At 43.5% G+C, this 24815-nt stretch overlaps 1 protein-coding gene across 2 annotated transcripts in view; it reads left to right on the top strand.

The window, feature by feature from the left end:
• Positions 1-23836, top strand: part of LOC129713055 (serine/threonine-protein phosphatase 2B catalytic subunit beta isoform) — an 87294-nt gene extending 63458 nt beyond the window's left edge. The window contains exons 9-14 of one of the 2 annotated variants that reach the window (XM_055661934.1): positions 986-1111; positions 1233-1310; positions 3263-3344; positions 5984-6081; positions 19197-19226; positions 23168-23836. In XM_055661934.1, coding sequence (XP_055517909.1) covers positions 986-1111; positions 1233-1310; positions 3263-3344; positions 5984-6081; positions 19197-19226; positions 23168-23346 — 593 coding nt within the window. In that variant the 3' untranslated portion in view covers positions 23347-23836. The remainder of the gene's footprint in view (positions 1-985; positions 1112-1232; positions 1311-3262; positions 3345-5983; positions 6082-19196; positions 19227-23167) is intronic. The other variant, XM_055661935.1, reaches the window with a different exon arrangement.
• The last annotated feature ends 979 nt before the right edge of the window (positions 23837-24815 follow it).

Raw genomic sequence — 24815 nt, 5'->3', positions numbered from 1 at the left:
GTCTGTACACCACAGCTGCATGTGCCAAGAGAATGTGAGAAAAGGAACAGCAGATGCTGGTTTATACCGAAGATAGACACAAACTGTTGGGGGTGTGGGTCTCTGATGATGCTGGCTGCCTTTTTGAGGCAGCGACTTCTGTAGATTCCCACAAAGGTAGGGAGGTCCGACCCCGTGATGGACCGGGCAGCAAGAATCCACCACGTTTTGTCATCTCCATCGATCCTGGGCGTGTACGTTGCTTTACGCAGCAATATTTGGTACATCATGTAGGACGCAGCCCAGACCATCACACAAACCAACCTCCCTTCCATTGACTCATCTACACCTCACGCTGCTTCAGCAAGGCCACTAGGATAATCAAGGACCACTCACCCCGTCCACTCCCTCTTTGCCCTTCTCCCCAGCTATTATCAGGCAACTGACCCATCCTACCAACAACTAAAGAGCAGTCCTGACCTACTATCAATCTCATTGGTGACCGTTGGATTTTCTTTGATCGGACTTTATTGTATTTTTTCTTGCACTGAACGTTATTCACATTATTCCCTTAGTGTATCTGTACACTGTGGATGGCTAGATTGTAGTTTAGTTTAGTGATACAGCACGGAAACTAGGCCCTTCAGCCCACCGAGGCTGCGTCAATCAGCGATCCCCGCACACTAACACTATCCTAGGGACAATTTATGATTTCACCTACAGTGGTCAATTAGCCTACAAAACCGATCCATCTTTGGAGTGTGGGAAGAAACCGGAGCATGCAGGTCCGTGTAAACGGGAGAACGTACAGACAGCACCCGTAGTCAGGATTGAAATCAGGTCTCTGACGCTGTAAGGCATCAACTCTACCACCGTGCTGACCCTATGGTGTGATTGTAATCATGTATTGTCTTTCCGCTGACTGGTTAGCTCGCAACAGAAGCTTTTCACTGTAGCTCAGTACACATGGCAATAAACTCAACTGAGAAACCACTGTATATTACAGCTGCTGTATTGAAATATGAAAACAATGTGATGAACATCCGCCAGTTCAACTGTTCGCCACATCCCTACTGGCTGCCCAACTTCATGGACGTCTTCACATGGTCACTCCCATTTGTCGGGGAAAAAGGTATAGCTATTGCACACTCATTTTGCCAAAGGTAAATTTAAAACGATGACAACGTAACATTTTGCAGCATGTGACAAAGATAAATAAACTTCCATTAAACAATGGTCTTTTTCCCGTGCAGTAACAGAGATGTTGGTTAACGTCCTCAACATCTGCTCAGACGATGAGCTCATGTCTGAGGGAGACGATGCCTTTGACGGTAGGAGAATATCTTTTACTTAGCGGGCATCTGCCTCTCTTTTCTAATGGGTGCTGGCTCCGTAAGAGTCTGGGGAACGTGCCGTCGTGCTCAGGGCCGTTAGTGCGTCCACTGCTTGTTCAGCGCCTGCACCGCACAAGTGGACGTCATGTGGGCGCTCGAAGAAAAATGATTTGCAGTGCATTCCGTTAACAACGTTTTGACTCGCTCAACCCATCTGGTGAAGAATTTCCTTAAACGAGGTTCCTCCGGCCTGCTTTCGACAGACTCCACGCCAAAGTTAGACCCCAAGTTTGCTCATGCAATGAAGCAGGAATTCTGTTAGTATATTAGCAGTCTTTGGATGTGTTGATATCCATTGCTGTTGGGTACAAAGTGACATTTTGTGGAGTTATGCGTAGTTCTATGTTGGTTCTCAACTACTAGGTATCTGTGAATGTTTGAATCATTTTCACGATGGATATGATTCTGGTTTATTTTCATTGCTACGTCACTGATGAGTCTATAATCCCTGCTAGCTGTGGGTGAAATCATTTGTACTGACTGGATGATGTTAAAACCATTTTTACTTGCTATCAGCGTGAGCTTGGAGCCATTCATTGGCTGCCCGGGTGGGCCCTGGGGCCGTCACTGGCTGCCTGGCTGGATGAGGCTGTTCATTGGCTGTGTAGAAAGGAACTGCAGATGCTGGTTTAAACCAAAGATACACACAAAAAGCCGGAGTAACTCCGCGGGACAGGCAGCATCTCTGGAGAGAAGGAATCTGTGACGTTTTGGGTCGAGGAAGGGTCTCGACCCAAGACATCACCCATTTCTCTTATCCAGTGATGCTGCCTGACCCACTGACTTACTCCAGCATTTTGTGTCTATCTGCTGTTCACTGAATGGGTTCAAAGCAGTTCATTGGGTGTCTGGCTGGATTTAGGACCACAGATTATGTTGGTATGGGGAACATACTTCATATCTTTCTTTGGATTTTGAACCATTTCTACAGGTTTTCAGTCGAATTTATTAGAATTATTTTTACTGCTGACCATATCAGAATTCTGTCCAGATCACAGATGCACAGAATCTCTTGCCCAGAGGACCAGAGGACATAGGTTCAAGGTGAAGGGGAAAAGATTTAATAGGAATCTGAGGGGTAACTCTTTCACACAGAGGGTGGTGAAATCGAGGGAACAAGCTGCCAGAAGAGGTAGTTGAGGCTGGGACTATCCCAACGTTTACGAAACAGTTAAGACAGGTACGTGGATAGGACAAGTTTGGAGGGATATGGACCAAGTGCAGGCAAGTGGGACATGTTGGCTGGTGTGGGCAAGTTGGGCCAAAGGGCCTGTTTCCACTGTATCACTCTGACTATATAGCTTTGTTTTTGAAATGCTTTTGTAGTTCGGCAAAAATTGATGAGGTTATTCTGATTGTTTTTAAATGACTAGGGAACCACAGTGTTTTGTGATACTGAATCATTCAGGATGGCTTTGATCTGTGGCCTGATTTGGCCGTGGACATTATTTGAGCAGCTCTGCAGGTGATTTTGGTTTTCCCGGCTAAGAAAAGCACAAATCTCGCTCATTGTTGCCACCTGGTGACCTCGGGTGGAATTTACATCTCTTGAAGCTGGGATCAGATTTGGCAAGATCCCCATCACACAGAATAATAATAATAATAATAACTTTATTTGTTAAGCACCTTAGGCTGCAGTGCTGTACAAATAATGGTTCCTACATGAAGCATGACCACTTGGACGGGGATCAAAGTGCCCAAGTAAATGTCTTCAAGTTAGGAACAAAGAAAATGGGCTGAACAAAACCCAACTCATTGGCTGGCTATTCTTAGCATAAAAATGTACTTAAAGTGGTCTGAGTCGAGGATAATGAGTTACGGGATTTTAACTAAAATATCTACAATATTTAATATTTCAGTGTGTAATTTTTATTTTTCTGTACAAATAGGCACGGCTGCAGCTCGGAAAGAGATCATCAGGAACAAGATTCGAGCCATTGGTAAAATGGCCAGGGTGTTCTCAGTGCTCAGGTGAGAGTCTGTAAACTTTGGGCCAGTTTGCAACTTGTTCGTGGCTTTCTCTCTGTCAGGGAAGAAGGGTCTATTAGGCTACCTGCCTTTGTTAGATCCTTTCTTATTATCTTCTTTTCTGACATCAGCTGACAGGAGATAGTTTGACAAAATGTGGGAAAGAATTGCAGATGCTGGTTTAAATCTAAGGTTGACACAAAATTCTGGAGTAACTCAACGGGACAGGCAGCATCTCTGGAAAGAAGAAATGGGTGACGTTTTGGGTCGAGACCCTTCAGTCTAAAGAAGGGTATGTCAGTCTGAAGAAGGGTCTCGACCCGAAACGTCACCCATTCCTTCTCTCCAGAGATACTGCCTGTCCCGCTGAGTTACTCCAGCATTTTGTGCCTACCCAGGAGTTAGTTGGATCTCCGATGCCCTGTCTCAGGGTGGTGAATCTGTGGAATTCTTTGCCACAGACGGCAGTGGAGGCCAAGCCAATGGATATTTGTAAGGCAGAGATGGACAGATTCTTGATTTGTGTCAGGGGTTATGGGGAGAAGGCAGGAGAATGGGGTTGAGAGGGAGAGATAGATCAGCCATGTTTGAATGGCAGACCTGCCACTATAACCTATGAACGTGTATCATTTTGGTTGATTGAAAAATACAGCATTGAATAGGACCCTCATCCCAGTGAGTCCATGCTGATCATTGTTCAGTATTATCACCACATTCACAACCAGTCCCTACATGCTCGGGGCAATTTACAGACTCCGATTAACCAACAGACCCGCACGCCTTTGGGATGTGGGAGGAAACTGGAAGAAACATACACAGTTACAAGTAGAACGTCCAAAATCCACACAGAGACAACACCCGAGGTCAGGACCAAACTACCTCCTCTGGTGTTGTGAGGCAGCATCTCCACCAGTTGTGCCTCTGTGCTGCTCATTTTAATTTATTAAAGTTGTCTTTCCTATGGAAGTATCTAGTGGAAACCCACACTGTCACAGCCAGAACATGGAAACTTCACACAGGCAGCACCCGAGGAGTGACCAGTCTGTGTGGATGCTTCAAAATCCAACTTAAGGCATTTTCTGCCGATAACATTTATTTGCCAGGTTTATTTGCTTCTACCAAATACCCAATGAAGAAACCGGTGCTCCGGTTTCCCCCTACATTCCCACGACGTGCAGGTTTGCAGGTTAATTGGCCCTCTGTAAATTGCCCCTAGTGTGTAGGGAGTGGGTGAGAAAGTGGGATAATGTAATCATCGTCGAGGTCGAGGATGATTGGTATGTTCTGTTGTTTTTATGGACTCTCGGGTGACTTATCAGTCCAATCGTGGCTTTGAAAGTTCTTCTTCATTCAGGACAGGTAATTCCAGATGGCAGATCGGGCTTTGGTCGTTGCTGCCTCTCTTTCCGTTGTCCTCTCTTTTCTTCTAATTCTGCGCATCTCTTGGCTTCGAAGGTCGCTGTTCCTTCATGGATGATGGTTCGCCAGAGTTTCCTGTCCTTGGCATTGGTTTCCCAATTGTTAATGTCAATTGCACATTTCTTTGCACATGTCAATTGCACATGCTGGCTTTTAAGGCGTCTTTGAATCTCTTCCTTTGTCCGCCTCTTTTCCGTTTGCCTTCTTTAAGCTGGGAGTAGAAGGTTTGCTTTGGTAGACGCTCGACTTCCATCCGAATGACATGCCCGACCCATCTTAGTTGGTTCTTGATGACGAAGGCTTCGATGCTAGATGTGGGATAATGTAGTACTTGTGTGTACTAGTATAAACGGGTGATCGATGGTCGGCATGTATTTGGTCGGCCAAAGTGCCTATTTCCAGGCTGTATCTCTAAACTAAAAAAGGTGTCGGGAGGGACAGTTGAAGGATGGATAGAACAAAGGGAATATCTGCTAGGGGGGTGAACAGAAGATTGTCATAGTGATGAGTGATCCTGTCAGATGGGTGTAAAGGGTGATTATTGCTGCTTGGTCTGCATTATATTTTTCTAATCATAGGGTTGTGGGCCACCTGCAGCAGGTCAGACTGTTTTAAGGGAAAGGAAACAACAGCCAATATTGTAGATAGTCATACAGCATGGAAGCAGGCCCTTCAGCCCACCTTGCCCATGCTGAACAAGATGCCCCATCTACAGTAGTCCCACCGGCTCGCCCATATCCCTCTAAATCTTCCTTATCCTTGTACCTGTCCAAATGTCTTTTAAATGTTGTTGTAAAATATTCTTTATGCTTGTGCCAAGCTTCATTGCAACAGTGCAGGAGACTACAGAATGAGACAGGGAATTAGAGTCGGGAAACTAGGTTGCTTCAGATAACTGAACACGCGGTCAGAATCACTCAGTCTGCTTTTGGTTTCGCCATTGTAAAGCAGACTTCAAATGTGGCAGCAAATGTAATTGATTTAGTCACCATTCTAAGTCTAGACTATTATTTCCTTCTGGTATTTAATATTCCATGTTGTATGATTTGTTCAGATATTTAAATATTACATTTTGTATAACTAGTGTACGGGTGGTTGCTGGTGGGTGTGGATGGTGGGCTGAAGGGCCTGTTTCCACGCTGTATCCCAAAACTAAACTCATTTATTTTTGCTGTATGTTATGCATTACTTGTGAATGTGTTCTCAATGATCCACTTTTGCAGAGAGGAGAGTGAAAGCGTGCTGACACTGAAGGGGTTAACACCGACTGGAATGCTACCGAGCGGCGTGCTGGCTGGAGGGCGGCAGACCCTACAAAGTGGTAATGATGCATTGCCTCTTCCTGTGCCTCTCACTGCTTGACCAGCACACCACATAATGCATGTTGGGAATTTGCCATGCTTTTTAGCACCTGTCTTGGTGGCTGACGTAACGTTACCGGTAACCTGGGCATTTTAAACGCACTCTGTCTGGGGGTGAGATGTGATAACCAAACCTTCCCATTAGAAGTTAATCTCTTCACATTAAGCCTTCACATGTTTCAAAGCTTCTTCACGTTAGGAGCGTTGATAGTTTCAGGAATGTTGATTGTTTTAGTGGAGTCGGCTTGTACGCTGTAAACTCTGACATTCAATTATTTTGAACCTTGTGAAATAAAAACGTTCAATGACATCATCTAGATAGACAGCGTCCATAGTGTGACCCTTGGATCAACCTTGTCCATACATGGGAATCTAAACTCACCAGTAATACAACCACTTGTCAGGCCAATCCTATCATAACATTATTTTATTGTGATTAGTGTGTGCTTTACTTGGGGAAGAGGAATAAATAAGGAGTAGTGGCCTTGGAAGACGTGTATATATAAATGTATTATCCCATACCCAGTGATGTGGCACCTAAGTATTTGTCTTATGTTCCTATTCATGTTAATTGTGTACTGGTATCTCACTGTTGTCAACTTGCCTGGCTTTATAACATGCCTTTCCTTCTGCAGATAGAGCTGTCCTCTCGGACTGTGTCATTCATTGTCAAGTGTAGATGCATATCTGTGCAACTCTGTCCGAAGTGTCTTTGCTGGGATTGTTGTGTAGCCTGTATATCAATCTTAAATCTACACTTTTGGACAGTTGCTTGTGCCAGAATGACCCTGCTCAAATCTTTTGAGGCTCTATTTCAATGGAAACTTATTCTAGCTTGCGATTAAGCTGCGTTAAATTGTGCACCGTTGTGTTATTTCAAAATAAAGATGGTCTATGGAATTCCAATTCTAAACTGGTTTGATTCAAACACATTGCATCACTGGGTGGCCATTTTATAATTGCTTCATGTCCACTTGGAAGATACTTCAGGAAAGACCCTAGTAAAGTTACTGCCAAGCCCTCTGCCCCTCCCACATCCACACTGATCATCAAGTACCCCTTTCCCGACAGCACTTGGCTGATTACAGCCTTCTAAACCATTGGCTTTCAAGTGCTCAGTAAAATATTTCTTAAATAAGCTTTATTTTTAGAGATACAGCATGGAAACTGGCCCTTCGGCCCACCGAGTCCACGCTGACCAACGCCGATCACCCTTGCGCTTTACACTAGTCTATCCTACACCCTAGGGACGTTTTTTTTCTACAGAAGCCAATGAACCTACGAACCTGGACGCAGTGGTGTGTGGGAGATAACCGGAGCATCCGTGGAAAACCCGCGCGGTCACAGGAAGAATTTACAAACTGTACAGACAGCACCCGTAGTCAGGACCTCCCATCATGCTGAAAAATTCTATACCCTGGAGACTTGAATTGGCTGCTCTGCCCATCTTTCATCCACACCTCTGTGATATCAATAATATCTCACTCCCACGTTTCCAGCTGATAGAGCTGCTACCTCACAGCGCCAGAGACCCGAGTTCGATCCTATCCTCGGATGTTGTCTGTGTGGAGTTTGTACATTCTCTCTGACCACGTGGCTTTCCTCCGACTGCTTCGGTTTCCTCCCACATCCCGAAGACGTGCAGGTTTGTAGGTTAATTAGTCCCTGCAGAAATAATGTCCCTAGTGAGTAGGAAGTGGATGAGAAAGTGGGATGACATAGAACTAGTGTGAATGGGTGATCGATGGAGAGTGCACCAAAAAAACCTGTTTTCATGTTGTATCTCTAAACTAATTAGTTTGTCCTTACTAATATTTTTCTTTTTGCATTAAAATAGATGCAGTGCAGTTTTGAATTCCTCCCATTTACCTTGTCACGGGTTTGTATGACCTGACTTTTCTTTCTTTTCTTTTCTTTCTATATTTATTTTCTCACTCCCTACTGTCCTCCAGTTATATCCCACATGTGAACATACGTTTGTGTGTGCATGTGTTTAGTATTATAGATGATATCAAGTTCAACTGAAGCTAAACATGTCTTTACATTACCCATCTAATTCATGTTAGAGTACCTGCATCATAGGCCACTTGTAAAACATTTCATGTTATGAAACCGTAATGTGAAATTTCCCCAATTTCTAGAGTCATACATGTCTCTTGACCCCCCCCTCCCCCTCCACCCATAGAATTGCATCACAAGTCTGTAAACTGGGTCTGGTTTAACAATACATATTCCAGATAGACCTGATTTTGTCAAAACAAAGTTTTAAACACAAATCTTGTTTTTTTCCACATGGATTATGCTATATGACAGCAAATTCTCCACTTTCTAGAGCTAAAGTCCACAACCAAAATTGCTGCAGATATACTGCTCATTCAGCTATATAGATTAGGACTGAATTCCAGATTCTTGTATAATTGGTAGACTTTTCTGTTTACATCTAACAGCCTGAAGGAATTCCATTGAAACTGCATTTGACCTGCCTTGGCAGTAAGGTTGATCATTTAATATTCCAGTTAGCTGTAGGGACCTTCTGTGTACCAATGATGTCTGCTGGCCCAGGAAATACCCAGCAGGCTTACTGAGTAGACCCACAGTGTGTCATAATTATAGTGCAGTTTGGATTACATCAACATTTGGACTGGATATTGTGGAGGTGAAATTTTGAGGATGGCCACAAATGTGTTTATGCATCATCTGCAGCTTTAATTGAGAGCCTACTCATATCTGAATCACACAGCTGTGGGCATGGGGAATTACATTTAACACAAGCTGTCCTTAATCATCAGCCCTTTTTCATCCATGTGCTGCCACTAAACATTGTCCAAAACCAGCTTCTCGTTTCATATTGGTGGTACACAAACTTGCTGGAGAAACTCAGCGGGTGCAGCAGCATCTATGGAGTGAAGGAAACGTTGCCTATTTCCTTCACTCCATAGATGCTGCTGCACCTGGATCTGTCTTCACTGAGGAGGACACAAACAATCTTCCTGATGTACTCGTGGGAAGAGGACCCAGGATGATGGAGGAACTGAAGGAAATCCACATTAGGCAGGAAATGGTGCTGGATAGACTGATGGGACAGGCTGTTAAATACCCAGGTCTGCATCCCAGAGTACTTAAGGTGGTGGCTCTAGTAATCGTGGATGCATTGGTGATCATTTTCCAATGTTCTATAGATTCAGGATCAGTTCCTTTGGATTGGTGGGTAGCTCATGTTATCTCACTTTTTAAGAAAGGAAGGAGAGAGAAAACAGGGAATTATAGACCAGTTAGCCTGATATCAGTGGTTACACAAAAAAGCTGGAGAAACTCAGCGGGTGCAGCAGCAACCTTTTTTGTGTAACCTTCGATTCTCCAGCATCTGCAGTTCCCTCTTAAGCCTGATATCAGTGGGGGGAAGATGCTAGAGTCAATTATAAAAGCTAAAATAGTGGTACATTTGTATAGCAGTAACAGGATTGGTCCGAATCAGCATGGATTTACGAAGGGGAAATCATGCTTGACTAATCTTCTGGAATATTTTGAGGATGCAACTAGTAAAATGGACAAGGGAGAGCCAGTGGATGCAGTGTACCTGGACTTTCAGAAAGCATTTGATAACGTCCCACATATTAATGGACAAAATTAGAGCACATGGTATTGTGGGTAGGGTACAGACAATGGATAGAAAATTGTTTGGCAGACAGGAAACAAAGAGTAGGGATTAACGGGTCCCTTTCAGAATGGCAGGCAGTGACTAGTGGGGTACTGCAAGTCTCGGTGCTGAGATTTACAAGATACATTAATGATTTAGATGAAGGGATTCAAAGTAACATTGCAGATGACGCAAAGCTGGGTGGCAGTGTGAATTATGAAGAGGATGCTATGATGATGCAAGATGACTTGGGCAGGATGGCCACAAATGAGTTTACGTATCATCTGCAGCTTTAACTGAGAGCCTACTCATATCTGTTGGCTTGGACAGTTTATTGTCATTTGTACCGAGGTCTAGTAAGACGCTTTTGTTGCATGCTAACATGCTTATTCATGATTACAATCGAGCCATCTGTACATGATAACGGGAATACCGTTTAGTGCAAGAATGTCAAGAGTTTAATGCAAGGTAAAGTCTAGTAAAGTCGAATTAAAGATAGCCCGAGGGTCTCCAATGAGGTAGGTGGTAGCTCTCTAATTGTTGATAGAAACACCTACAACATTTTCTCTAGAGTATGAAAAGGTTCAGCAGTTAGTCTCCCTTCCCTTCCCTGGGATGTCAGGACTTTCATATGAAGAAAGACTGGATAGACTCGGCTTGTACTCGCTAGAATTTAGAAGATTAAGGGGGGATCTTATAGAAACTTACAAAATTCTTAAGGGGTTGGACAGGCTAGACACAGGAAGATTGTTCCAGATGTTGGGGGAAGTCCAGGACAAGGGGTCACAGTTTAAGGATAAAGGGGAAATCCTTTAGGACCGAGATGAGAAAAACATTTTTCACACAGAGAGTGGTGAATCTCTGGAACTCTCTGCCACAGAAGGTAGTTGAGGCCAGTTCATTGGCTATATATAACAGGGAGTTAGATGTGGCCCTTGTGGCTAAAGGGATCAGAGGGTATGGAGAGAAGGCAGGGATGGGATACTGAGTTGGATGATCAGCCATGATCATATTGAATGGCAGTGCAGGTTCAAAGGGCCGAATGGCCTACTCCTGCACCTATTTTCTATGTTTCACCCTGATTCACAGTTTGAAGAAGAGTTTTCACCAGAGATGCTGCCTGACCCACTGAGTTACTTCAGCATTTTGTGTCTATCTTTGGTGTAAACCAGCATCTGCATTTCCTTCCCACATATTTTATCGTGCCCATTTTCTGGAAAGGGGGTTCGGGGCAAGAGCGTTTCAGCCTCGCAATAACCAAATCATTTTTTTTGCAGGATCTTGAAAAATGAAGTTCTTTTCTTGAGCAATGGGTTTATTTTTGTGACTGCGTGGGTTTCCCCAGGGAGCTCTGGTTTCCTGCCACATCCCTAAGGCGTGCAGGACAGTAGGTTAATTGGCCGCTGTAGATTGCCCCTCGTGTGCAGGCCAGTGGAATCCAGCGGCAGTCGATGTGAATGTGAGCAGAATAAAAATAAGATTACTGTAGGATTATGTCATGGGTAAATTGTTGGTCAGAGGGCTGAAGTACCTGTTCCTGTGTTGGATTTCTCCGTGACTCTTTCTCCAACATCTGCAGAAAGGAATTACAAATTCTCTGAACCCTCTGATGTAAATAGAAATCTCCCAACGCGCTGGTAAATGAGCAATCTCTTGTATTAAAACAGTGACATAATTCTAACTTCCCCAAACGTGGAATTCTCTCTTTCACGTTCACCCTGACAGTGCTGCTCAGAATCCTGTGTTTCACTTAAGTCCCCTCTTACGCTTCTAAGCTCTGGTAAAAATTGAACCTGTACCTGCCCATTCTTGGCATTGATTCATTAAGTCCCCCCTGGACTGCCTCCAACACGTTAACAGTCTTCCTGAACTCAGATGATCTATACTGTGCTAGACTCTTTCGGTTGATTTATTTTCATCCCTATTTATTCTGTGTCCATGTATGGATGTGGCAAGTTCAGCATTGCCATTTACAACAGTGTCTGGTTTATTTTATCATAAAAGTTACTCGATTAACAATTTGTGTAGGAAGGAACTGCAGATACACTAAGGATAGACACAAAAAGCAAGAGTCCCCATGACTCGACCTGAAACATTACCTATTCCTTTTCCCCAGAGATGCTGTCTGACCCGTTGAGATACTCCAGCTTTTTGTGTCTATCTCGACTAACCATTTGTTTGCTTAATCCAAAGAGTGTTGGAAATTCACGATTTGATAATTGACTGAAAATCTTTTTAAAATCTCATTGAAGTTCGAGATGAACCTTTTGATGCACAGTACGTGCCTTTTAATGCTTGCCTGTTAACTGTGGATTGGAAAAGGTTTAGTCTATTTTATGACCTTGGAGGACAGAATTGAAGACAAACATTGGACTGCATATTTTAGAATAGGACGCTCATTGTCAGCCAGCGAGCTGAACATAGAGGCTCCTTGTACTCTGTCGTTCACTGACCTGTACCATTGGGGAAAGGCCAGCAGTGTCCTTTTCTAGATCTGGGTCTTTTTAGCTCCATAAAGTAATTTTTACAATGAAGAGGGCGGCATGGTGGGGCCGCGGTAGAGTTGCTACCTTACAGCGCCAGAGACCCGGCATCAACCCCTGACTATTGGTGTAAATTATCCTTAGTTTGCAGTATGGAACTGGTGTCACGGACTCGGTGGCCAAAGAGCTTGTTCCCACGCTGTGTAAACTAAACTAAACAAAACTAAAAGTAGAGAGAAGGACTGATGGGATTACTCTGAAAACCAGCATAATAGGTTGACTATGTTAGGAAATATGCTTGTTGATTGCTTGAAAGTATTGTAACACACTGAGCACTTGCCTTCCAAGCATAGATTCCTTATAAAAATTCTCTGACATGCTTCGATGCTTTTACCTTAGGACTAACTTAACGATATCTCTGTAGACTAAGAACCATATATCTGAACATAGATAGGGTTTCTGAAGAAGGGTTTCGGCCCGAAACGTTGCCTATTTCCTTCGCTCCATAGATGCTGCCTCATCCGCTGAGTTTCTCCAGCATTTTTGTGTACCAACCATATATCTGATACAGTTTTATATCCAATTTGTGATAAGCATAGATGAAGGGTTTTGCAATTATTTTTTTGCTCTTGTTAGGAACGATAGCTTGTAATTTGAATCCCGGCTCATTGCTCAGTGACCATGATCAGCACTGACTTTAATTTCTTGCCTATTATCATCTAGTGAAACATAGGTTCTTTTGATTCCCTGTGACCTTTTGCTACCTTAAAGGGCCTGTCCCACTTTTGGGATTTTTTTCAATGACTTGCCGACACCCGTCATAGTCGCAGCAGGTCGCTGAAAATGTTCAAAATGTTGAAAATCCAGCGGCGACCAGTAAATTGTACAACTATTTAGGCGACTACTCACGATCAAACAGGCGTCACCCAGCGACATGTCGACACGTGACGCCTGTATGGTCGTGAGTCGCCCAAAGAGTCGTGCCTTTTTCTGGTCACCGCTGGATTTTCAACATTTTGACATTTTTCGACGACCTATGATGAGTGCCAGCAAGTGGCCGAAAAAATTGCCTAAGTGGGACAGGCCCTTCAATGACTTGTCACCCATGGAGCCCTAGCTGAATGAAGAGTTACTGCCTTCTGTAAAATTGGTAGAAAAGATGCAAAAAAATGTGGTACAAAAATGTTTCGAAATAAGGAACTGTGGGTGCTGGATTACAAAACAAGACACAAAGTGCTGGAGTAACGAGCAAGTCAGACCGCATCTCTGGAGGACAAGGATGGGTAACGTGTTCTCCGGAGTTGCTGCCTGTTCCCGCTGAGTTACTTCAGCACTTTATGTTCTTTTTTGTTGGCTTAGTTTGTTGTTTCCTTGATTGTTACATTTTTGTTGGAGAGTGTCAGAATCTGTAGTCGCAGCATCAATAATTCTCACGGTGAGAAATGGGGGAACGAGTAGAAGATCGCTGAGAAGTTAACTCTTTTCTCTCCATTTAGCCCAGCAAGTCTGCTGAGCATTTGACACTAGACAATGCCACCACCAACAGGCTCCCATTCAAATTGCACAGTATTCTGCTTTTGAAACACATTGTGATTTTTAACATCATCATCGGGTCTAACACCTGGAGCTATCTATCCAGAACAACACTTCAGATATGGTTAAAAGGGGTAGATAGTGCAACCTCAAAGGCCACCACCATGTCACCCATACACTCGAGGATGAGAAATTTACAGGGTCGTGGAAAAATAAAGAGTTATCATTTGCAATTTTTTTTAAATGCCAGAAATGCTCAGCAGGTCAAGCAGCATTGGTGGATAGAGAAACCATGATCTATTTCAGGGCAAGGACCTTCTTTCAGAACAAGGAAACGTGAGGAACAGAACATTTTAAGTTGAAGAGAAGTGGGAGGAGAGAAAAATAAATGAGACAAAAGTTAAATGATGTGAGCTGCAGGAGGGTAGTAAAGGCACGTTGAGGATTTGTTCTCAGCTTATCTGTCTAGAGAACTACGTAGAAAGTGAACAGGGACAGACGAGAGAAAGAATACAATGCTGAAAGGATTCAACAAAGAATGGAGAGCAAGATTCAGATTCAGATTCAATTTTAATTGTCATTGTCAGTGTACAGTACAGAGACAACGAAATGCATTTAGCATCTCCCTGGAAGAGCGACATAGCAAACGATTTGAATAAATAATAATAAGTGTCGGGGGGGGGGGGGGTGGTGATTGGCAGTCACCGAGGTACGTTGTTGAGTAGAGTGACAGCCGCCGGAAAGAAGCTGTTCCTCGACCTGCTGGTTCGGCAACGGAGAGACCTGTAGCGCCTCCCGGATGGTAGGAGGGTAAACAGTCCATGGTTGGGGTGAGAGCAGTCCTTGGCGATGCTGAGCACCCTCCGCAGACAACGCTTGCTTTGGACAGACCCAATGGAGGGGAGCGAGGAACCGGTGATGCGTTGGGCAATTTTCACCACCCTCTGCAATGCCTTCCGGTCAGAGACAGAGCAGTTGCCATACCATACTGTGATGCAGTTGGTAAGGATGCTCTCGATGGTGCAGCGGTAGAAGTTCACCAGGATCTGAGGAGACAGATGGACCTTCTTCAGTCTCCTCAGGAAGAAGAGACGCTGATGAGCCTTCTTGATCAGAGTAGAGGTATTGTGGGTCCAAGAGAGGTCATCGGAGATGTTGACTCCCAGGAACCTGAAGCTAGAAACACGTTCCACCTCCGTCCCGTTAATGTGGATGGGGGTGTGCGTGCCGCTTCTGGACTTCCTGAAGTCTACAATGAGCTCCTTGGTCTTGGAGTTAAGGGCCAGGTTGTTGTCAGCGCACCATGCTGCTAAGTGCTAGACCTCCTCCCTGTAGGCCAGCTCATCATTGTTGCTGATGAGGCCAATCACCGTTGTATCATCTGCATACTTGATGATGGTGTTAGTACCGTGTACAGGTGTGCAGTCATAGGTGAAGAGGGAGTAGAGGAGGGGGCTCAGGACATAGCCCTGTGGAACGCCGGTGTTCAGGGTGAGGGTTGAAGAGGTGTGCTTGTCTAACCTCACAGACTGGGGTCTGTTGGTTAGAAAGTCCAGTATCCAGTTGCAGAGGGAGGGGTCGATGCCCAGGTTACCGAGTTTGGTGATCAGTTTTGATGGTATAATGGTGTTGAATGCTGAGCTGTAATCGATGAACAGCATTCTTACGTAAGTGTCTCTGTTGTCGAGGTGGAAGAGGGCGGAGTGAAGTGCTGTTGAGATGGCATCCTCCATACTCCTGTTCTTGCGGTAGGCAAACTGATAGGGATCCAGTGTGGGGGGTAGGCAGCTTTTGAGGTGTGCCAGGACCAGAGGGTGGTCTTTAGTCAGAGGGTGGTGAATCTGTGGAATTCATTGCCACAGACGGCTGTGGAGGCCAAGTCAATGGGTATTTTCAAACCGGAGTTTGACAGATTCTTGATTAGTAAGGGAGAAGGCAGGAGCATGAAGTTGAGAGGGGAAAATAGATCAGCCGTGATTGATTGGCGTAGACTCGATGGACTGAATGGTCTAATTCTTCTCCCACAGCATATGAACTCAATCATAAACCAAAATAAATATAATGAGGTCGAATGGGTTACAGGACATCTGTTTAGCTGCCGTGGGGATTGGATTGAGCTGTGTTTGTTGCTGTGTTTTCAAGTTTTCTTTAACAAAGGGAAATGACTGGCCCAGAACTTTGTCTTAAAGGATGCAAAATGTAATTTCCATGACTATTGCTCCTCAATATTTTCCAGCTTGGAGGTGTGGGTAGCACAGAGTTTCTAGTGATGTTTCCAGGGATTACTGACCTATCAACATTAACTGTATAAGCTGCCTCTTGTGGGATGACCAGTTAGACCAGGCACTGGAAAGCTACTACTGAAGCCCAGGAGAAGATGAGCACAAATCAGAAGTAACTGAACTTTGAAAATTAGCTTTGAGATGGAAGGAATGGTGGGAGAGTCCAGGACCAGAGGTCACAGCCTCAGAATTAAATGACATTCCTTTGGGAAGGAGATGAGGAGGAATTTCTTTAGTCAGGGGGTAGTGAATCTGGAATCCAAAGCAGAAGACTGGGGTTAGGAGGGAGAAATAGATCAGCCTTGATTGAATGGAGGAGTAGACTTGATGGAACAAATGGCCTAATTCTGCTTCGATCACTTATGAATGCAGAAAGTAAGTCTTTTAGTGAAAGCAGCTAAGATCACATGATATTAATTAAGTCTGAGCAGAGTAAAAGACTTACTCAGAAATTGGGACCTTTGCTTGACCATTGTTTAGTTAGACGCTGACTAATTGTAGAGTAGAAAAGTCAATGTTTAAGTGCAGGCTGCTCTTTAGTTCAGAAACTCCACTTAAAGTATTCCCTCTGAATTCATTTGCTTTAGCTATATTAATTTCCCTTTTTAATTCCAGTTTCAATCATAATGTGACAGCTCAGTTCAAACTGTGATGACACTGTAATAGAACATTAGTAGTTCTAGATGAAGTAGGGACCTTTGTGAAGCTGTATCTAAGGCCATTTAACGCAGTCTTATAGTGTCCGCCATAATGTTTAGGACAAAGACCCATCATTTATTTATTTGTCCCAGTACTCCATTATTTGAGATTTGTAATAGAAATAAAAATCACCTGTGGTTAAAGTGCACATTGTTAGATTTTATTCAAGGCCATTTTTATACATTTTGGTTTTGCCATGTAGAAATTACAGCTGTGTTTATACATCGTCCCCCCTCATATCAAGGCACCCTAATGTTTGGGACACATGGCTTCACAGGCGTTTGTAATTACTCAGGTGCGTTTAAAGGCACTGTAGTTTAGTTTAGAGATACAGCATGGAAATAGGCCCTTCAGCCCACCAAGTCCGCACCGACCAGCGATCCCGCACGCCAACACTATCCTACACACACTAGTGACAATTTACACTTATACCAAGCTAATTAACTTACAAACCTGTACGTCTTTGGAGTGTGGGAGGAAACCGAAGATCTGGGAGAAAACCAACGCGGTTACGGGGGGATCGTGCAAACTCCATACAGACAGCACCTGGGTCTCTGGCACATAAGGCAGTAGCTCTACCGCTATGCCGCTGTGCTGCCCTAAAAGATTAAAGGGAGCTTTTAGTTGGATGTCTGCAATAGAGAATATTCTCATTGTGTCAGTGAATGAAGGTGTTAAATCTGTTTTCAGAATGGGTCGGGAAGAAATATTTCACCAGCGATTTAACAAAACGCATAAACAATTTTACTTCTCCGCGAATGTACAATCCCCCTCACATTTGCGCTTTGTTACATGGTGAAACTAACTGGCTGCATAGCCCAGGGTACACAAAAATGCTGGAGAAACTCAACGGGTGCAGCAGCATCTATGGAGCGAAGGAGATAGGCAACGTTTTGGGCCGAAACCCAAAGGATAGTGTAATAGGATGGTGTTAATGTCTGGGGATCGCTGGTCGGCTTGGACTTGGTGGGCCGAAGGGGTCTGTTTCCGTGCTGTATCTCTAAACTAAACTAAACTAAACTAAACTAAAACACGATAGAATCTAACCCTGACAAGTGGGAGGCGGTGCTTTTTGAAAAGTTAAATGTTTTTAACACAGAGAGTGGTTAACATGTGGAAGAGAGAGTTAGATCGAGCTCTTAAAGATAAAGTTAGGGCGTATGGTGAGAAGGCAGGAACAGGATACTGAATGTGGATGATCAGCCATGATCACAGTGAATGGTGGTGCTGGCTCGAAGGGCTGATTGGCCTACTCCTGCACCTATTGTCTATTGTCACTGTCAGAGGAGGTAATACAATCACTATGTGTAAGAGGCATTCAGCCAGGGAATTGAATAGGCAATTCGTAGATGGATATGGACCGTATGTGGGCATTTGGGATTAGTATAGACCAGGAGGGCCCATTCTTGTGCTGTACATCTCTAGGGCTCTCAAGGACTGTCCCTGATATCCTGGACAATATTTATATGTCAACTAACAGCAGGAAACATTCTTGGGACAAGACTGTACCCTAATGTTGATGTGTGTTGTTTGTCCGGCTTCCTACATTGTGGCAGCACAACATTTCTCAGCAATTTAATTCTGAAGAACTCGTTAATTGTCTGGAATGGATTTGGCTCATCACATGTTTGCGAACGGCACCAGAGAAACAGGAGAACTAAACAAATTCCAAAGCTGAGAATATGATTGCTGCTTCGTTGTGAATTCAGTCTATGGGTAGCATTAGGACAGCACAGTGTCGCAGCAGTAGAGTTGCTGCCTTACAGTATCAGAGACCCGGGTGCGATCCTGACTACGGCTACTGTCTGTGTGGAGTTTGTACGTTCTCCGTATGACCACGAAGGTTTTTTCCGGATGCTCTGGCTTCCTCCCACATTACAAAGACGTGCGGTTTTGTCGATTAATTGGCTTCTGTAAATTGTCCCAAGTGCGTAGGATAGAACTAGTGTATGGGGATCGGATCGCTGGTCGGCGTGGAATCAGAGGGCCAAAGGGCCTGTTTCCACGCTGTATCTCTAAACTAATCCATATGGAATATTAGGTCTGCTGTCTGCTCAGCCTATCACTGTTCAAATTAACACCACTTTGGTCCATGTTTGTGGCAGAATAACATTTCATCTGCACCATTTTGTATTTTCCGGTTTTGATACCACCAACGTTAGACATAAAATCAAAAGTAACAAACTATTTTCATTCTGTTTTTGCGCTAATATAATAATTGTAGATTAAGAAAAAATAAATGACACAATTTCTGCATTGTAACTATTTCCTTTGTTGTGTTTTAATATATTGTGTGTTAAAGCTGCTGTTCTGAATATAAAGTTGTATAGTTTTGTCTGGAGCTATGTTATGCTGCTGTTCAGTTTTTTGCTGCTTCAATGAAATACTACACTACTCATCTTTCTCATTCATTTTGCATGCAACTACTCGCTTCTGTGCAGCCACAGTTGATGCAATTGAGGCTGATGAAGGTACGCCCAGTGTTATGGCTTCAGAGATATGTGGTGCAGGACGGGGTGGGAAGTGCAGCTTCGATTAATCGGGTGTATCTTAACTTGCACAAGCAGCAATGACATTGATTTATTGTTTCATTTAGTTGTGAATGTAGAATATTCTTGAAGAATTGTTATTTTTTGCTTTTTGCTAAGGTGAGTTAAGTATATGTGGTTTCATTCTATGTTGCCGTATGAGGCAATTCTTTGGAAGTGTGATGGTACTTAGTACCATATCCATCAACAGCTTTGCCTTTTTACAAGGCGCATGCTTTTAGAGCTTGCTTACTGCATGTTACAATGAAGATATTCCAACGTTTGAGGCAATATTTGCATTTGAGCACTGATAGATTGTGCATGCTTGTGTTTGATGTGTGGTGCAATAGCATCTGGATAATGGGCGAGCTGAGAGTGTCTCATTACAGCACCTGGTGTTTCTCTAAAACTCACCTCAGTTGTGTTAGACACAAAACGCTGGAGTAACTCAGCAGGACAGGCAGCATCACTGGATATACGAATGGGTGACGTTTCGGGTGGAGACCCTTCTACAGACTGTCGTGTTATTGGGCTTTCACCAACCTTGGATCAAATGATTTTACAGTCTTTGTTCCAGCTGTAGATGGTTTTAAAACAAAATAGGACCAGGCTCGCCACATTGTGCCCCAGATTATACTTTGGGTTGCAGAACTGAAATACATTATTTGGCCATTGCAGCATCTGTGATGACAGCCCACAATACTCGTGCAGTCTAATCAGTGTTTTATAAAGTAGCACAAAAACGTCCTCATTCTTATTTTCTATGCGCTAACCTGTCAACTCAAAACAGAGGCCAATTTCTGTTTGCATTTGGGCACTTTTTTAAGTTCATGTACAGTTGAGTACATTTTACTCTTGGTCAAACATTGTTACGTTTGTGGAAGTCAGACCGTCGAGCACCAAAGTGGAAAATGCCAACACATGTAGATCGCAGGTACGCTGCTGCTGCAAGTCTGGCCAGGTCAAAGCTGTAATGAAATGAGCTCTCAACTTGCTTACAATCCGACAGATAGCGTTCTCCATCTCGTTGATGTACGTTAGTGCTTGCAGCCGTTTAGTGACACATCAACTGCCTGGTTGTGCAAGATTAATGATAATAGATTATCTCTTAACTAATGTGGTGTTTGACCAAGTAAGATACCAAGCTTGTATTTGACAAGGATGCTGCTATTTCCTCTGATGGAAAATATTATCTTTGTTATCTGGTTGTTAAATGTGATTTCTTTAGTGGGAAATGTAAGACCTGTCATTTAACTTAAAAGCATTTTAAAATTCTGTTCTAATGCAACATGTTCTTACAACATCAGTTCAGAAGCAACATACCAAGGCAGCAGTCATAGAGTCATATCAATGTTATATGATTGCACCTTATAATTAATTAAAGATAATAGTTCTAATGTCTTACCTGCTTTTAAATAATTTGCTTTAAAAGCAAGCTCACCAACATAGTCTCTGCATTAGAAATCCGTTATTTGGGGGGGGAGGGGAGTGGGGGGGGGGAGAATGTTTTGATTTTGCTCTGCAGAATTCAACATTAGGTGATTCAAATCACAGTGTGTGGGAAATTGCATTGAGATTGCATTTAGTGCATGTTGAAAATTTGGTTCCAAAAGCAAGCCTAAAAAATCAAAATGCACAATGTAGAAAGCAATCGAAATCAATTAAAAATCGCAGAAAATAGATATGCTCTGGTTTCCCCTTTAGATACTATTGGAGCTTTTATTCACATAATGATGAGGATAGGGGAATTGCCTCTGCTTTGCCTTAAAATACACTTATCACAAGAGATGAACATGGAGTAGTTCAAAAATAGGAAAGATAATTTGTTACACAAAAGCACACAAAGTGCTGGAGTAACTCAGCGGGTCAGGCAGCATCTCTGGAGAACATGTCCACACAGTGCTGGAGTAACTCAGCAGGTCAGGCGGCATCCCTGGAGATAGGTGACATTTCAAGTCGAGACCCTTCTTCAGACTTGCAGGGTGGAGGAGCACTTCCTCAAAGTCGGCATACTTTGAGGAGATTTAGCAGTGAAGGAGTCAAAATGAAGGAATATAGAAACTAAAAATGCTTATTTAATACGCAAAAGGACAGAGTGCTGGAGTAAGTCAGCAGGTCAAACAGCATCTCTGGAGAACATGGATAGATGGCATTTAAAGTTGAGACACTTCTTCGGACAACCTGAAACGTCACCTATCCATGTTCGAGAGAGAGAGAGAGAGAGAGAGAGAGAGAGAGAGATGCTGCCTGTCCTGCTGAGTAAGGCTATATAGGGTAATTTAGACAATTGTGCTCCAGTCAGTTGTCACTTAGCCCAGTATTCCTCAGGGAGAACCATTGAAAGTGGTGCACTTCATGGGAGCAGTCTATGTGTAGGATAAAAGGGAAACTGAATCAATATACACAAAACACTCTTATCCCAGTCCACAGTAAAAAGTGATTGTCGGCGACTAGTTTGTGTACACACACTGAGACAGGTTTGCAAGAGGAAGACATTTTCTAGACCAAAATGGGTGTCAAAGGTTATGGAGAGAAGGAAGGAAAATGGGGTTAGATAGATCACCCGTGCTTGAATGGTGGAGTGGACTTGATGGGCCGAATGGCCTAATTCTGCTCCTATCGCATGATCTTATGAAAACACTGCAGTGAAAGCTGAACACACAGAATGCTGGCCAAACTCAGTGGGTCAGACCACATCTGTGAAGTGAACACGTTTAAGTTGGGACCCTGCATTCAATGAAGCTACATGGGGGGTATTTACAAAGAACACAGTTTAGGTTAATGATTGTCACGTGTACCGAGGTGAGGTGAGGTCCTGAGCTGTTGAGATGAGGTTGCCCTCACGGGGATCGTCTAAATCATTGCCTGCTGCAGCGAGTCCTCGTTCAATACGCCACAGGAGAGCATTACTCACGCTATACACTGCAGGGGAACCTGACACCAACATAGCAAGGGAGTTCTAGCCCTCACATGCACTCTAGCTTATGTGATTGTCCTTGGATTTGTTTCATGGAGTTTATGGACTCAGTTATTTTCATCAAGAATTCAGTGAAAACATTTAATGAGGTACTAGTTCTCGTGTAGATGGGGTGAGTTCATAAGTCATAGGAGCAGAATTAGGTCATTTAACCCATCGAGTCTATTCTGCCATTCAATCATGGCTGACCTATCTTTCCCTCTCAGCCCCATTCTCCTGCCTTCGTCCCATAACCCCTGACACCCTTATTGCCTAACTCAAGAATCTGTCAGCTCTGCCTTAAAAATACCCAATGACTTGGCATCTACAGCCTTCTGTAGCAATGAATTCCACAGATTCGCCACCCTCTGACTAAAGAAATTCCTCCTCGTCTATTTTCAAAAGGAATGTTCTTTTATTCTGAGGCTACGCCCTCTGGTCCTGGACTCTCCCACAAGTGGAAACATCCTCTCCCCATCCACTCGTTCCATGCCTTTCACTCTTTGGTAAATTTCAATGAGGTGTCCCCTCTTCCCTCTAAACTCCAGTGAGTACAGGCCCAGTGATGTCAAATGCTCATCATACGCTAACCCAATCATCCCGTGGTATCATTCTCCTCTGGACCCTCTCTAGAGCCAGCACATCCTCAGATATGGTGCCCAAAACTGCTCACAATACTCCACACAATACTGCCAAGTTGGGACGAAGTGTCCACGCTGTGTGGCTCGATAATGCTACTGTGGCATAATGTAAATCGATAACTTTATATGTTGGTGTGTTTGTAGCAGAGGTGTCTCATGATAAGCAGGACATTTCACAATGGGCCAACCAGCAAATCTTGCGGGCTTGGGGGCATTTTATTGTGCATTTGCTTTCCCTATGCGTCGTCTCCATGCTTTTAACTCACTTGTTCTTGCGTTTCATTAAGCAATCAGAGGCTTTTCGCCGCAGCACAAAATCTGCAGCTTCGAGGAAGCGAAGGGCCTGGACAGGATCAACGAGCGGATGCCTCCACGGAAGGACTCGCCACAACAAGACGGCATCAACTCCGTTAGCACGGCAAATACCAACGAGAACAATGGGACTGGCAGCAACAACGTCCAGTGACTGTGACCTTCCCCTCATACACACACCTTGCCTGAGATACCCCTGAATCACAGCTTCTGAAACATCCAAGGCCGGGACCCATGTGTCTGCGTGTGTTGAACAGCTGAACACATTGGGACAACTTTGAATGATCAGACATGGCAAAGACATCCTGCTTTTGAAGGATGGTAGATGACGATTCATGTGCATGCCACATATAATCAAGACTCCTGGACCTTTGGAAAGTCAGTACTGGTTTCACTAATCACGTCTAGAATGCATCTCACACCCATCGAATTCAACACTTTTAAGTTTACAGGCAGAATCTATCTCGAATAGCTTTAGTTGCTTTTAATCAGAATCGGAACGGAAACCCTAATTAACGCTGAAGTGCTGACTATTTATTGATGAACATTTGTTTCATTATGTTGTGTTTAAGAAGGAACTGCAGATGCTGGAAAATCGAAGGTAGACAAAAGTGCTGGAGAAACTCAGCGGGTGCAGCAGCATCTATGGAGCGAAGGAAATAGGCAACGTTTCGGGCCGAAACCCCTTGGGTTTCGGCCAGAAACGTTGCCTATTTCCTTCGCTCCATAGATGCTGCTGCACCAGCTGAATTTCCCCTGCACTTTTGTCTACATTTGTTTCATAATGTCTACTAAAGACAAGTTTTTAAATTGTAGAATGGTCTTAAAAAAAAAATTACTCTGAGGCTGTAAAAAGGTGTATTTTAAATTTATAAAATGCCAAAATGAATCTATTGGGTGGCAGGATCTTGGTGACATTCTGAGCTCAGGTTGATGCATCAGTGATCCTGTCATATATATTTGCTGCATTGTAGTTTGTAGGAATGTTTCTTGCTTTCAAAGAAACCAAAGCTATTTCAGCCCGAAAATCAGTAATCCATAGACCCCCGGCACCTGTTTATTTTGACTTTTCAACCCCCCCCCTCTTAAGTTTAATCAATCATGCATTTTGAATTAATAGCCCTCCCCTCCCCCCGCACAATATGAATTGAAAGATAATTTTAATTAAATTTTGTATATTATGGGAAGACACTTGATTCATATCAAATCTGTAAAGCTTAGCTGTGTCATTTGTGTATGCATGTTTTTTCATTTTGCAGATATTTAATATATAGACATTTAATGTACAGGACAGTAACCTCTTAAGGTTACATAAATGTAATGGATACTTTTTCGTGCATTGTGAGTACTTGACTGGCTTATACTGTGCCTATCCTGCGGGAGTCCAGAAGAGCTTCAGGCATTTGGATCGGTTTCTGTTTGTGCGCTGCAAGCTTATGACCCAGTATATAAAGACAGGATTGTTGGTGACAGTCACCAATCAAAGGTTGCATGTTACATTTTTTATAAGATTGCTTTGTTCCGATACATCATGTCAAAGGTGATGTTGTGTTGGATAGCGATTGTCACCGCATACCTGGCGGTGTTTTTATACATTTACTACCTGATTCATTCGTTAAATTC

The sequence above is a fragment of the Leucoraja erinacea genome, chromosome 34 (assembly GCF_028641065.1).
Source record: "Leucoraja erinacea ecotype New England chromosome 34, Leri_hhj_1, whole genome shotgun sequence".
Lineage (NCBI taxonomy): Eukaryota > Metazoa > Chordata > Chondrichthyes > Rajiformes > Rajidae > Leucoraja > Leucoraja erinaceus.
The sequence above is the reverse complement of the archived record's forward strand: the minus strand, read 5'-3'. Positions and strand labels throughout refer to the sequence as shown.